The sequence below is a fragment of the Gobio gobio genome (assembly GCF_949357685.1).
Source record: "Gobio gobio genome assembly, chromosome: 22".
Lineage (NCBI taxonomy): Eukaryota > Metazoa > Chordata > Actinopteri > Cypriniformes > Gobionidae > Gobio > Gobio gobio.
The window spans coordinates 13,346,078-13,362,216 of NC_137118.1; the positions used below are offsets into that span (position 1 = coordinate 13,346,078).

The 16,139-nt window shown below is 41.7% G+C and overlaps 1 protein-coding gene and 1 pseudogene across 3 annotated transcripts in view; both read right to left on the reverse strand.

Moving 5' to 3' along the window:
- Positions 1–16,139, reverse strand: part of LOC307118588 (protocadherin alpha-C2-like) — a 50,869-nt gene that overhangs the window by 17,957 nt on the left and 16,773 nt on the right. The window contains exons 1-2 of one of the 2 annotated variants that reach the window (XM_079804245.1): positions 9,536–12,305; positions 6,759–6,817 (exon numbers count right to left, since the gene is read on the reverse strand). In XM_079804245.1, coding sequence (XP_079660371.1) covers positions 6,759–6,817; positions 9,536–12,055 — 2,579 coding nt within the window. In that variant the 5' untranslated portion in view covers positions 12,056–12,305. Of the gene's footprint in view, positions 1–6,758; positions 6,818–9,535; positions 12,306–16,139 lie in introns of those variants that run through there. The other variant, XM_079804246.1, reaches the window with a different exon arrangement.
- LOC307118599 (protocadherin-10-like) overlaps positions 1–16,139 on the reverse strand; it is a 76,409-nt pseudogene that overhangs the window by 17,879 nt on the left and 42,391 nt on the right. The window lies entirely within an intron of this gene.

A 16,139-nucleotide genomic window follows, 5' to 3' on the forward strand; every position in this document is an offset into this window, starting at 1 on the left:
AATCAGACAAGCACCAACATAAAGAGCAGATCTGTGAACAGTGCCACAGCACTCCTATACATCCATTATGAATGTACAGACATGAGGAGCAGAGAGGAAGTGGGTATAGCAGGGCATCTGCAATGCAGCACAGGGTGTGCCCAGCCGCTACAGCTCCCATAACTCTGATCCAGTGTGTGTGTTAGCATGATGGATCTTTCTAATTCCCTTAAAGCTGAAATGCACCCGTGCCTTGTGGCAGAATGAATTAGTAACTTTCTAGCCTGAGGAGAGACTTGTCGATTGAGGGGTGTGGATTTAAAGCCACTGGAGAGGAGGAGCTGTTCTAAATAAGTCTAAATGAAGAGAAAGCATGACAGAGTTGAACAATTCAGGAATTTACCATCGTAATTCTTGGCTCATTGAGGGTCAAAGAGAGGTTATGAATAAATGATGTAAATCTACGATATGATAATAACAATGTGATATACTTTACAGAAACCTTTCCTGAAATTAAGCTACAAGTAATGGTTGAAATGGAAATAATGAATGGAATTAAGGATATGCAATATACATTACTGTTTAAAAGTTTGGGGTTGGTAAGATTGTTTTTAAGTCTCTGATGCTTATCAAGACTGCATTTATTTGACCAAGGTACAGTAAAAAACAGTAATATTTTGAAATATTATTACAATTTTAAAATAACAGTTTTCTAATTTAATATATTTAATTTATTCCTGATGGCAAAGCTGAATTTTAAACCCCAGTCTTCAGTGTCACATGATCCGATCAGAAATCATTCTAATATGCTGATTTGCTGCTCAAGAAACATTACTTATTATTATCAATGTTGAAAAAATGGAATTGTGGTTAATGTGATTTTTTTTCAGGATTATTTGATGAATAGAAAGTAAAAAAAAAAACAGATTAATATGTAAATGTTAATGTTTACATGTTACTTTTAAATAATAATTGAATGCATCCTTACTGAATAAAATTGTTAATACACATTTTTTAAATGCATGTTTATTTCTGCTATTCTTATTTACAATATCTTTACTTTCATCTAATTCTTTATTTTTATTTTTTATGTTGTACTGAATGTACTGTAATATTCACCAAATCTCAAAATGAATATTCCCTTTTCATTCTGTACATTATAATGTTGTGATACATAGACCCACTAAATTCACTTTTAAAATGATTGATTTTAAAACCCCTTTGCAGTCAAAGATCGCAGACGGCCCCAGATTACTGTCGTTCAACATTCACTGCTCAATAAAACATCACACTCTAACTTCATCTGGACAAACTCAGTATCATTAGACAGATTAAAGACTCCAGTTTCGATATCTGACCACTGTTTATGATAAAACTGGGTTGCAGTGACATTTATTTCTTAATTTATGTCAGGAGTGCGTAATAATCGATCTGTAATGAACAATATTTTGAATGGAATATCACACGCAAATTATTTCTCTCTCGTCTGCAGCGGTTCAGTTGTGTTCACACAGCTCGCAAATAACAGATTTGAGTTCAGCTCTTAGTTAAAAAGTGCACATATTTGCAGAAATATTGATTTATTATCACGTTTGCTAAATATTTCGCCATACAGAATACCATTTCTATTCATTTCTCACTGAATTATCCGATCTCCATACAGCTGAAACATGTACACAGCTCTCTCTGTCTCTCCTCTTCCTGATTTGCGTCAGATATAAGTCATCATGCGCTCATTCGTTCTCAACTGCTGTCAATTATTTTACGTACTCAATACTGCCCTCTGCATGACGCTCCACTGTGTGTGTTTACACTTCCTCATTCTGTCTCTGTGAAACACACGATAACTATGGTATAAGGTTTTTGTGTGATTTTTCATGTGATTTCGGCTATTGTATATCAATAATGGATGTTTACATTATAACTGCTAGCAGGTGTAGTGATGAGCTCCATATAAAATGCTAAATATAACATGTTTTAACATCACCATACGAATGAAATCCCCATTATATCGCGACAGGAAGCTAATACAAACACTCAATGGTGCTCTAAAGTGACATTTTGAGTGAAAGTGTAATTTTAATCTTTATATTGTGTTATGTAGCTTAATGCTAACTGTATAGCTCTAATGCACCTGTTGGACCAGGAGCTTTGTCTATTTTGTTACAATAATTAACATAAGGTTCCAAGGATGTGTTTTAGTTTTTTTTTTTTTTTAGAAAGACTTCAGATAATATGTGGATTACTGAAAGAGCTTAATGGGCCATTTGTGCCATCATAAAGGCTATGGCTAATTGCTGAATACAGACTAAATAATAATGATAAAACAATAATGAGGATTAAGTCTCACACTCAAAGGTATAAAACAATAGTAGATTGAGGACATTATAGCATGAATTGAGTTGTTCTCCTCGCTAGACATTAGACAAAAGACTGCAAATGGGTGTTTGCAGGCCAACATATTTGATAACATTTCTCAAAAAAAAATCCTGACATGGTTTTAGAAAATGTTTCATAAAATTCATAGTTTTGGACATAACAGCCTCACATTTGAAATGAAGCATGACCACACTAGTGGCTTCACTCTAGTTGTGGTTATAAGTTGTTAATTATACTACATTCACATAATATTTTTATTAGTGGTGGGCATTGATTCATTTTTTAGTCTAGATTAATCTCTCTGTAATCTTGGAATTAATCTAGATTAAAATGGCTCATTTGAATTCTGCCGAAGGCATTCGGAATATGTGTGCTCGTAAGTGATCGTTTGTCTTTTTGTAGTTTTGAGTAATAAATAACTTCTGTCCCTTTAAGACCTGACGCACGCATGGACTGTGTTTACGTTAAAACTCACCAAAATGGGCATTGAGACATTTTTGAGTGTATTTGACCATTAATAAGATGGAAAAAGGAGCTAATTTCTGCACTTGTATGTCAGAGGCGGCTTTATTACGGTATGTGTGTGCGCTTCAGATGCGAGCGCGAAATCTGCGGGAATTAGTAGAATTAACGCTATGTGCAACCCCGCGCGAAATTCAGACCAGTCACACCAATACTAACATGCGGTCATGAGGAAAAATCCAGCAGAAAACCTGTTCGCCATGTTCAGAGGGTTAACCGGACTGAATGAGAGGAGGCGGGTGCGTGTCAACTGGCTGTCGGTCGGAGAGGAGAGTGCAGCTGATATATCGATACTGTAGACAATGAGTATCTTATCGTTTCAGATATTTCAGTATCGATACATATCGAAATATCGATATTTTTGACAACACTAGTAGGCATACACACAGGTTCGAAGACTCGTTCTCTCGCCCCCTACAGTGCAATTCGGCTAGGTACACATCCGTGCTAAAATATCAAGGTGAAAGTCATCAATGCTTGCGTAGTATAGACCCAGCTCCCAACCCAACTTTGAGAATAGATTAACGGTGATATTTTGTTTTATCGCCCGATAAGAGTCTCACGTTAAAGCAGCACGTTAACGCCGATAACAGCCCACCACTAATTTTTATATATTTCAAAATATATTCTTAATATTTTTGTTTTCATGTTTGAGCCTATATATCTCCATATTAATAACTGTCTGAGTATTCAGCTGTAAACTCTCAAATGTTGGCTTTCTAGAAATATATTTGTTATGTGTCTATTCAGAATAACTTTTTACTGCCTTTTTACTGTGGGTATGTCAAAATGCCCCACTTGCCAAAATGGTGGGGTGACAGGCAAGGGGTTTTAAATATTAGTGTTTTATTTATAATTTAGACAAAACTGTATGGGATTTTAATATCTACATTTTATCAGTTATTAACTATAACATAATAATTAGCTTATCTGCCAGAATTGTTTTGTTGGTGCATGTTTAAATGTAGTTTATTAGTATTTAATGGTTCTATATTTACATGATGCTCAACGTGGCTCAAACTGTTTCTACACCGGATCCGAACAGCTAGAAATAGTCCACAATGGTCAAAGTGTCCAATTCAAATCCTTTGTATCTGAAGTAGCATGAACGCTTGAAGTATGTCAGAAATAGAACGGGTTTGTTGTGTCGTGTTGTGCTGCGCCGTATCCAGTGTAGACAGCATCACTGATTTTAATGGGTTCTATTTTCTTTTGTCGCGTCACATCGTACCACTTGCCTCTGGTGTAGACATGGTGTGAGTGAAATTCCATCTAATTTTTTCCCCCCTGTGTGTAATGTCTCCTGTGCCCCTTTTTGCACCAGCCTTCAGTCAAGCACATAAACACGCACAGACTAAACAATCCCTGGAGATGAGCCCACAGGGTAGCACAACATTATCACATAAAACAGACAGCCCTTCACCGTTTGGAAACTGTATGTGTGTGGTGGTAGAGGAGGGGGCCTTGTTGTCTCCAGATGTAAGTGTGTGTGCGGGTATGTGTGAAGAGTTAGAGAGAGAATAAACATTTAGCATTTTAGAGATGACTCATTTTGTCAGTATTTGTGCATTGAAATACTCCCCCTGAGATTTGAATTGCCTGCTTTCACAATCAGCTCATCTGCTAGCTTGTCCTTTATGCTTGGTTATGAAGGACTGTGCATCTGCTGTGGAGAATGCTGATGACCTACATACTCAAGATCAGACTGCAGAGCCACTATGCCAGGGAAAGGCCCTCAGCAAATGCTTTAAAGCTTGTGTTTGGGCGTGATGAAGGCAGACAGGGCACAGTTGGTCCACAGAGGAAGAGGCAAGAGGTCAGGAGGAAGTCAGAGAGCTCCTGGTAGTCATGATTCTGGTGTTTAGATGGCTCTTCAAAGCCATCTACAGACAGCAGAACTGACAAACTTTTTATGTTTTACTAATTTTCTCCGTTACCTCTGTAATTTTTCAGCTTACTCAGCAGAAAACTTAAACGGACACAAACTATTGTGCCTATAATTCGGTAGTGGAATGAAATTTAAGGTTACGTTTACACGACAACAGTGTAAAAACTAAATATTTTTCCTTTGTATTTTTGAAATGTTTTGCGCACAACGTGTCAAAACGATCCCCATTCACACAGATCGACAAAAATGACTAAAAACACTTGTATTATGCATGCCAGGCCAGTAGTTGGCGATGTCACTTTGTAAAGAAACACTATAATCCTATAGACTGAACACATAGGGCCCTATCATACACCCGGCACAATGTGGCGCCAGGTGCGACACAAATGTTTTTTGCTAGTTTCAGCCTGACTCAGTTATCATTTTCAGTTTAAATAACAAATGCACTTGTGCCTGTCTGTTTACCCATGGGCGTGCTGGTGATGACTGCGCCATTGACCAACAAAAACCTGGTCTAAAGTCAATAGCACAGTATTTTTTGTTTTATCTAAAATTTTTCCCCTAACTCAACAGAAAACTTAAACGGACACAAACTATTGTGCCTATAATTCGGTTGTTAGTAATATGTGCCTATGCGGGTGCATAGCACACGTACACTCTGATTATTACACACACAGGGATGAGCAGCAGCACACAAACATGCCAAATATTCAAAATAAAAGAAAAACAATGTAAAAGATTATTATTGTGAAGATAAAGATAAACATGCCTACATGTCATAATGGATACTAGTCATTGCATGTATCGGAAAGATCTATTTGCTGTAATGACGAATGACATTGGCTACTTATTTGAGCAATCGTGGCAATACACACGTATTTAAACTGACTCGTCAGGTTGAGGGTGTCTGTATTCATCCATGTAAATAGCCACTGGCTTTTAAAGGGAATGGGAGATGAGAAGCTGATTGGTTTATTGCACGTTACACCCAAAACACAACCATTACTCATTAAGAGAATAGGGACACACAGGGCGCTGACCTTTTTTCCCATCGTTAATCTAAAAAGTGGACTCGGACATGCCCTAAGTGCACCTGCGTCACACGCTTTAGACCATGTGCTTAGTTAAAATCGTTCAAATTTTGGTAATTTCCATGGAGCTTATTGTTTTCAAAAACATACTCTTTGAAAAAGTTTAAAACATTGTCATGTAAACGGCCCCTAATATACAGTATTTCTGAATGGCATTGCTTCCTAAATTAACTTTGTAAGCAAGAAATATATAGGGGAAAATATATTGGTAACAGTAAGGTTAAATAAGTTTATACGGTTAAATTTGTTGTGCATTAGTTTTTATGAACTGACAATAAACAATGCTTTTTCCTAATCTATTAAGCTTAGTTAATGTTGCTTTCTACATTTTAGAAGTGTTGCTTTGGCAAATAACTTAACAAAATAAGTTTAAGTTGAACTAAATTTGTAAAACTGAAATGAAAACAGCTTAAAATTGCTAAAACTTTGTTATGCGTTGGCCATTTTATAAAATGTAGTATAATATTTCCTTTTAGCTTAAACATGAAAATTGAGAATATCAAAATAAAAGCTCAACAGATATTTTGTGTGATATGTATAATATTTTGAGTATGCTTTTTAGCTTCTACTCTCCCTTCAATTAGATTAAGTTCAAACAAGATGGTTTCCTGCATAATGACATTGAGGGCCAGGATTTGATTATTGTGTGTCAGGAAATGAGGAAATTAGAATTGGATATGATTCACAGTGCTTTTACACTTTTACTCAGCTACCAAACATAGGTCTGTTATATGGTCTTTTATTGAGAAATTAAAGAGTGTATATGTAATTGCTCAGGCATTTTTGAAAGAAAGATCAAAATAAAACATAACATTTCATTCTTATTTAACTACAGAGGACGGGGATGCGTTCCGTATCAGTAACTCTTTCAGGACATTATTAACAGCAAAAGTGCTTACCTCTGCACTCCTGCTCTCAGCGACGCAGAGTAACGCCAGTCAGCATTTGGCCCTTTGGGCTGGAGAAGGAGAGAAAGAGAGAGATAGATGAAGAGATAGGGGGAAAGAAGGGGTGGAAGGACAGAAAAGGGTTAGATACATTCTCATCAATAAATCATGGTGCTCTGTGTGTGTGTGTCTGTCTTGCATTTTAATATGAACTACAGCTAAAGGAGACCAGGACTACAGGGACGATTATTGGCAAAACGCCATGGCCCATGACTCACTTGTATACACGTGTGTGTGTGTGTGTGTGTGTGTGTGTGTGTGTGTGTGTGTGTGTGTGTGTGTGTGTGTGTGTGTGTGTGTGTATGTGTGTGGAGAGTGTGCTTCATAAAGGTCCACATACAGTATGAAGGACACTTGACATTCACCTAATAACATACACAACTCATTATAGGGATGCACGATATTAGTTAATGGCCAATATTAGTGATTTTTAACTTATAGATATTGGCCAATATTGGATGTTTCATTTTGCACTGCATAATCATTTCTGCTTATTTTGGCTTTTAGATAGTCTTTGCCATCTTCTAGTGCTCATTCAGAATTAATCTTTAATCGTTCAATAACAATGTTAAATTCAATCTTGAACGAATATCTGTCTGTCATACTTCCGATTGTTATGCTGCATATATATATATATATATATATATATATATATATATATATATATATATATATATATATATATATATATATATATATATATATATATATATATATATATATATATATATATATATATATATATATATATACACACTCTAAAAAATGCTGGGTTAAAAGCAACCCAAGTTGGGTTGAAAATGGACTAACCCAGCGATTGGGTTGTTTTAAGCAAACATTTAACCCAACCGCTTTTTTTTACAAAATATTACATTAGGGCTATCAAATGATTTGACGCGATTAATCACATCCAAAATAAAAGTTTGTGTTTACATAATATACGTGTGTGTACTCTGTATAATTATGATGTATATTTGAATACACATATATTTATATAATTTATTTTATATTATATATAAATATTTTATTTTCTTAAATATATACATGCATGTCTGTGTATTTATATTTACATAATTATACACAGTACACACACAGATTATATATATATATATAATATTATAGAATTTAAATACCATTCATAAAACTGTAATATTTATTTGGCACCACCCACATTTTTTATATCATGCATCTCTAGCCACATCTAGGCAAATAACCCCACACCTTCTGCTCAAGACCAAGTCCTTTTTTTTCTCCCAACATCCATTCCATTCCCAATGGTACGGGAATGATATCATCCTGGGATACCAGCTGACCTCATGTAATATGATACTAGAGCATTTTCTGCCCTCAACCAGAGCAACTCAATCTGAGAACTGGTCACAAGATGACCATTTACCTTGTAACCAAATACAAAGCCTCAAACACAAGATGGTCATCGTTTCTCCAGCAATGCACAGTGAATGAATTAATTGGTCTTACACAGAGGGAGAGCACAAGCATGTAGTTGCCACTTATATTTGCCCTAGTAAAATAATGGAAAAAAAAAACTGGGTTGGAGAATATGCAGTGGGATGAGGCATTAGAGAATGGCCCAGATAATTTGAGTAAATAACATTCTTTAATCAGGTGAATTCAGGGGGGAGAGAGTGCGTGCAAAGAGACTCTGCCTCGCTCTCACAATATAATTTGCAGGGCTTGAGAATCAAAGGCTGGAGGTTAATTTCATTGCCTGCTCTCTTATCTCGGACAGACGGCCTCTGCTCCTAAATCCTCTGCAGTGTCGAATGTGCTGCAGTGTCTGTGCTGCCGCTCACCGACACATCTGAGAGGATCTGATGCTGTCAAGAGCATCTCCCTATAAACTCTTGTTATTCTTGTGCTGCAGACATTTTTAGACTATTTTTGTCTTTTTTAAACCATCTGTAGCATCCCCTCCCATGAGCCAGAGATCAAGGCCTTTGGATCATGTTCTGGCTAATTAAAACACATTTCACGAATCCATGGCTGACAGAGTGAACATGAATTCACGCCAATTACACTGACAAAAACACACCAATTGAATATCTATGACAGCAAATGCATTGCACAGGCACTTCACTAAAATGTATCCCCATCTGCATAAACTGCAAAGGTTTTATGTTTGGTTTGCAAAATTGTCTATGTGACATTTCTCTCAAAAGCCCCTTTTTACTTCAGTGTAATTTAGCTTACACAAAATAATGTTGAAATTCAGTAAAGACACAGTGACATGACCTGGGTGGCAATGGGAGGAAGGAAATAATCCTGCAAATGTGATGACATCCTCAAACGTGGGAGCAAATGCCTGAATCATCATAAATGCGTTGTGCTACTCTAGAAAGTCTTGATGTTTGACACTAATGCAGGGTGAAGCAAAGCACTGTGAAGCTGCACTAGACAACCACACAGTACAACAGGAGATGACAAGGTCAAAAGCTTCTGACACATGGGCACAGAGCTTTATTGCAGTTCCTGGTCGGACTAAATGGCTTTTTTTACACTAAAACATATTAGACATACTGGAAAGAGTTGGTGTATACTGAGGTCAAATGTAGCTCCCTGCACGATGCATCACATATGATTATATTTTATTTAAATAGTTCCTCTTTTTAGCACTTCTGTACATAAATGTATTATTTAGTATTCACGCTGAATTTCTGGCAACTACAGCTGTGGCTAAAAAAAGATATATACTTTGTGATGAGACACACCTGTAGTGCTGCATCTGGCATACTAAGCCTGCGAACAAATCCGCTCCCTCCTGTAAAAAAGCGCTCCGAGCCCCAGGTGCCACTGATGGGTCGGCCTGTGTTGTAGAACATGAAGGTGTCACTGCCCGACGTAGCAGTCAGACAGGTCTTGTAGCAATAGGTTTTGGTCAGAGAGCCATTCCCCCGAACCTCAATATAATGAGGCTCAACCTTGAGGTCTCGTCTGAGCACCACGTTGTTATTGGGCTGAGCGCCGCCACCACCGCCGCCACTACCACTACCTCCGCCGCCCCCTCCCGAGCCGCCTTCTGCTTGGGCCTTCTGGGACACGCAGCATGGCGAACAGGATCCGGGCTGGGTGCAGTAGGCATGGCAACGCACGATGGCCAGCACAACAACCGTCACCAAAAACACAAAGGTGGTGGCACTTAAAGCCACGATGAGGTACAGTGTCACTTTGGAAAACAAGAGAGCGCTGTGAGGGCGGATGATTCGTTTGGGGTCAGGCATGACTTTGGGTGGCACCTCCATGACGGCGACGTTAATCGTAGCGGTGGACGACAGAGGTGGTTCGCCATGGTCCCTTACTAGTACGGTTAGACTAAAAGAGGTGGAGTTGTCTTCAAGGACGCGCCGCGTTGTACGAACTTCTCCCGTGTGTTCGTGCACTTTAAATAGATCCAGATCGCTGGCTTGATCGAGCAGATAGACGACCCATGCGTTCTGTCCTGCATCTGCATCGTAGGCCACCACTTTTGTGATCAATGCACCTGGCTCTGCATTTTTCAGCACCGTCTCCGTTGAGCGTGTGCCATTGGCTGGGGGATTCACAATCTCGGGCGGGTGGTCGTTTTGATCCATTATGTAGATGTAGACGGTGGCTACACGACTGAGTGGTGGGATGCCACCATCCTGAGCTTTAACCTGGAAGTGAAACTCCCGTAATGACTCGTAGTCAAAGGAGCGAAGGGCATAGGCAACACCAGTGTCCGCTTTAACCGACACGTAGGAGGTGACCAGGATCCCATGATTGTTGTCGTTTAGGACCGTGTAGGTGATGCGAGCGTTTTCATTGACATCTGAGTCCTGAGCCTTGATGGTGCAGAGCGAGGCTCCGGGTGCATTGTTCTCCATGACATACACAGTGTAGGAGGTCTGGTCAAAACGTGGAGGGTTGTCGTTCACATCAGCGACATCCACCTGAATGGTCTTCTGAGAGGAAAGTGGAGGGTTGCCGCCGTCGGTAGCGCTGAGAGTGACGTTATAGGCTGCTGTGTTCTCGCGGTCAAGAAAGGCTGAGGTTACCAAGGTATAGTAATTTCGAAATGACTTGATTTTGAAAGGAAGACCAGGTGGAATTTCAAGGGTGACCTGTTTGTTAGGGCCAGAGTCCCGGTCCGTCACGCTGATCAGGGCCACCACGGTGTCAGCACGGGCATCTTCACGCACCGGACTGGATAAAGATGAGAGCACAATCTCCGGAACATTGTCATTGACATCTACAACCTCCACCACCACCTTGCAATGGGCTGCCACTGGAGCCGGGCCTTTGTCCATGGCCTGGATGTACATTTCATATGAATTGGTGTCCTCGTAGTCCACATTGCTCTTGACTCTGATTTCTCCAGTGTTGGTGTCCATGCTGAACATCTGCCTGACCCTGTCTGGGGTGTAACTGCTGAATGAATAAAGCACCTCCCCATTTGTTCCTTCATCTTGGTCTGTGGCATTCAGTTTGATGACCAGAGTGTCTTTGCGCGAATTTTCAAGCAATTTGACTTTATATACTGAGCTGTCAAAAACGGGATTGTTGTCATTCGAATCTAAGACGCGAACGTTAATTTTTGCGGTACCTGTTCGTGCTGGTGTGCCACCGTCGGTCGCCGTCAGGATTAACTGATGGTAAGGGGAGAGCTCGCGATCCAAGGGCTTTTTGAGAACGAGCTCGATGTGCTTAGTATTCAATGAAGGCTTGTTGGAATCGAGAGCGAAATGCTCGTTTGGGCTGAGCCGGTACAATCGAACCGAATTGGTTCCGATGTCCGAATCTTGCGCGTGTTCGATCGGAAAACGAGAGCCCGGCAAAGCCGATTCTGTGATTTCCAATTGATACTCGTCTCTGGGGAACTGCGGCGTATTATCATTCACGTCTGTAATCTCCACCTCGACATTATGGTCTTCAGATGGGTTTTCGAGAAGAACCTCTAGATTCAAAACACACGCGGTGCTCGTGTCACACAATGTCTCTCTGTCAATTCTCTCGTTCACCAATAATTTTCCATTCTTATGGTCCACGTACCTTCTGCCGCTGTCAGAGGTTACCTTAATCTTTCGGGTGGAGAGCTTTCGAATATCCAAACCCAAATCCTGTGCAATATCACCTACAATCGTTCCACTATCCGATTCCTCTGGCACGGAATATCGTATTTGTCCGAGAGCAAGGCCACAAAATAATAAAAATAGCAAAAAAGAAAGAGGCACTTTTTTGTCTAGGCAATCACATATCCCTGCAACAGCCATCGCAAGATCATAGGATCCGCAGACGGATTAAAAACAGCACCCCGCCTTGTCAGTTTGCAATATCTTGCCTCCCACTTCAGCATTAAAGGTTTTTCATTTATTTGCACAATGGCCTAATTGTCAATTCCATTCTAGAAGCGCACGGATACTTCTCGGATGCGTCCATGTTTCCTTTGTCCGCGCTTATCCTTTTTTTTCCTCTGCGCGCCGCTGACGGGTGTGTTTCCTTGCCACTGGTGCTGCATATTTCGCCGTGCGCGCTCTCTCTCCCTCTCTCTCTCTCTCTCTCTCTCTCTCTCTCTCTCTCTTTCTCCCTCCGCTTCAAGCCACCCCTCCCATTCTACTCCTTTTCCTCCTCTTCCTCATGGCTCAGTTCTATGGTGTTGGTGCTGCACACCGGGGGAGGGGCTGCCTACTCAAATATAATGCATTCTGATATTCGAGACCTTGTAAGAAAATATAACAGCTTGATGGAAGCCGCCACAAAGCAACATATATGCATCGCCATCCAATTAGCCTTTTCTGGTAATTTGGAGGGAAAAAGCTACACGTAGGCCTACTCGGAAAGAATTAATATCGTTTCCTTAACTAGGACAGTGCGTTCATCAATTTATCATCACGGATGAGACAAAACAAGAGATGAGAATTAAATGCGTTCGCAGTCGTTTTCTGTAAGAGATTGGGTTCTACTTTCCCTACACTGTAATACAAATAAACAAATAAAAGTGTAGGCTCTAGGTGCTTAAGATCTAAAGTAGCAGTAAAAAACTACTAAAATAAAAAGCTTGCAATTGGGTCCCTTGCCATTTATGACACAACAAAGTTTTTTACACGGTAAATTGATCATATAAAATATATTTATACTGTAAAATATTGCAAAATGATAAAGTATCAGTTACTGTATCGAGGTGGTAATCAAACATACTTTTAAATGATACTTTTTTACTTGAGCATTTTTACAATATTTTACAGAATACAATTTTTTTTTAATGATAAATTTACTCTATTTTTTTACCATGTAAATAATCCTTAGGTTGCTGTCAAGTAAATAGCCTGACAATCTCACGCACTGTCATGACAGGCTGCGACTTCTCAAACATGATTATCATTGTCAGCGCGCCCGGCAAACCAAATCATTATTAGGCCTACCAAGCGGCTCAAAAATTTGTTGCTAATGTTTTGGGGAAATACAAAATATCTTTGTTCGTTATTGGTCACACAACTTCCATATCCATCATAAAAAGCTATAATTACCATTGCCCCAGAATGCGCTTTTCTCTATCCGCCTCCCTCTCCCCGTCTGTGGCTTTGACTTCAGACAGACCAGGTCATTCGGGCGTGCGCGCCTGGGGCGCGTTCCCAGTTGCATCCGTCAAAATGCGCCACAGTGAGGGAGCGTGTCACTCTGAAACCGATGACATAAACTAAGCCAGAGCAGACTGTCAGCGTAAACCCGTCGCATTAGGGTCGCCTCATGGCATCACCATATAAAGCAATAGAAAGCAATCTTCAGTCAGATGAGAATTCGTTTTCATTTGAAATTCTATTAAATATCAGATTATTATTGTTTATTTTATTATTTGTGCAATATATTAAAATAATAAAATGGGCTATTCATATGTCAAAGTTAATTTGAATTATAACCGTTTTTTTTCAGTAGGGATCACTGAAACAGAACAGCAGGTGGTAATCACATATGCCAGTATTTGATGAAACAGCAGGATGAAAAGGTAGAATATGTGTATATGTGAAACAGTAGTCTGTGTTTATGCATTGTTTTTATAATGTGATTGTTTTGATCTTTTATAAAGTACTGTGAGTGATACCATGTGTTCCCTTCCAGTCGGTCACTAAGACGTACGTCGGTAATAACCGACGAATTGGGATCACTTCAGAGAGCCCCTATCAGCTTCGAGAACTTAAGAACAGGCCAATGAACAATTGGCGTGCGATATTTGCATCTCGCGCTCCGCCCCGCGCCGCGGGTATAAACGGGAAGCGAGAGCACCGCACTGACGTCATTCACTTCGGAGCCGAACCGGCGTTTGAAGTTGCAGAGACTGCTTTCCTGTCTTTTCAGCGAAAGAGAATTCATCAGAACAGAGAAGAGGATCGTGTGCTGGTGTGACGGCGCTTTCCAGCGGGACCGCGAACTCAAGCTGCTAGAAGGAACAAACTGCTGTTATCACAGCAATCTGTTGGTATCGGTGGGCGTTCCATTCTTTGAGTGCAAACACAGGCTGCACTATCCCCTGTGTGTTGCCGCGGTTTCCCTGGGTGCTTCAGCACTCTCTTAAAAGAGCGTTTCCTCACAAAAAGAGCAACACGGGTGTGACACTGCGTCTTTTTCAAGACGTCATTCCACTCGTGCGTTTCTGGATGCGGTTGTTTCCTGTCCTGACGGCCACGATCCCTCTCGCATAAACATGTTGAGACTGTGTTCGTGGGTGATCCGTGTTCTCTCAGGGGAACGGGACCACGTCGACGCGCTGGTCATCTCGCCTTCCGCGTGAGGGTTTGAGTGTTCAGCGCGCCGTGTGCCGTCTAGCTGCCGAGTGACAGCGCGGGTTGCCACGGCAGCTCAGCGCGCGTCACTCGGCGGCTACGCATGTTGAGACTGTGTTTGTGGGTGGTCTATGCTCTCTAATGAGAGCATGGCCACGTCGGCGCGCTGTTCATCTTGCCTTTTTCATAAGGGCTTGAGTGTTCAGCGCGCCGTGTGCCGTCTCACGGCCACGCCCACTGTCTCACATGTCTGCCGGTAGCTTACAGATGGGATTGCTGGTCCTAAAAAAATAAATAAATAAATAAATAAAAAAAAAGAAAAAAAAAAGGACCTAGCGTTTCGTTTGGGGCTCTAGCAGAGGACAGATGTCAATCGCTGCATCGGAGAGAGGGCTGTTATGTGTTGAAAATGAAGATGATGCTGAGATTCCCACTATAATAGTGGGCGCTCGTGCTGAATCCGATTCATGCTCGACAGCCATGCTTTCCCGGGTGGCTGAGGCATAGTGCAACGCATAATTCGCCTTGCCTGCCTCTTGCCTTTCCCGGATGTGCGTTGGAAGGCTTTTGCATTATGGAACTATTGGTGGCATAATATGGAACACCAATAGGGCCATAATCTGTATAAAGTTTTCCTCTCTCTCACTACCCTCATCGGTGGGGTGGCAGTGCCACTGGCAGGCCACCTCCGCCCTGCTTAGGGCATGAGGGTAGTTCTCAGCCGAGGTTGAGCTGCGCACAGCGCTGGCCCTTGGCTAGACGATGTCCAGAAACACCATTGACCCGGATTTGGTTCGGGACTGTTCTTCCCCCGGAGGAGGGCCGGGTAAAAACCATTAGTAATTCTGTTCCGCCACTGGGGTTAAAAACAGCCAGTGGTACCCAAATATATATATATAAAAAAAAAAAAAAAAAAAGAGAAGAACAGTTCCAATATCTCTGGGTCTCAGGAGTTCAGGAATGGCAGCGTGTGACGCTACAAGCCTCGCCGCCCTCATTCCCCTCCCCACAAGAGGGCGAGAATGGCAGTGTGTGACGCTACAAGCCTCGCCACTCTCATTCCCCTCTTCTCAGCGGTGTGTGGACGACAGTGCGCGACGCTATGCCTCGCCGCTCTTGTTCCCCGCTGAGGAAGGAGGTGAGGCAGACCGTGTGCAACGCCACAAAGCCTTGCCACGCTCAGCCCCTCCTTCATTTGGAGAGTGCGCTGGGCGGTGTACAACGCTCCCATGCCTTGTCAGCCTCTGGTGCCTCTCCAAATCGCCAGCAGGGGGTGCCGGCTGTGGGAACGCACTCAAGCGGCCTTCCCACACTCGCGCACCCCCTCAGCGGATGCAGGTCGTGTGTCAGACCCAGACCCCTACACGGACCACTCCCATGTCGTCCTGGGGTCCCTGCATTCCGCCTCGCTGCCCTGCTGCGGGTACGTCTGTGGTACCGATGACCCCGCTTGTTCGGTCTCTGGGGGCCTGGCTAGCGCTCCCCAGCCCGTCTCGCTGGGTCATCTGTACCATCAGACTCGGCTTGCGATTCAGTTCGCCCGGCGTCCGCCCAAGTTCGGGGGCGTTCACTTCACGTC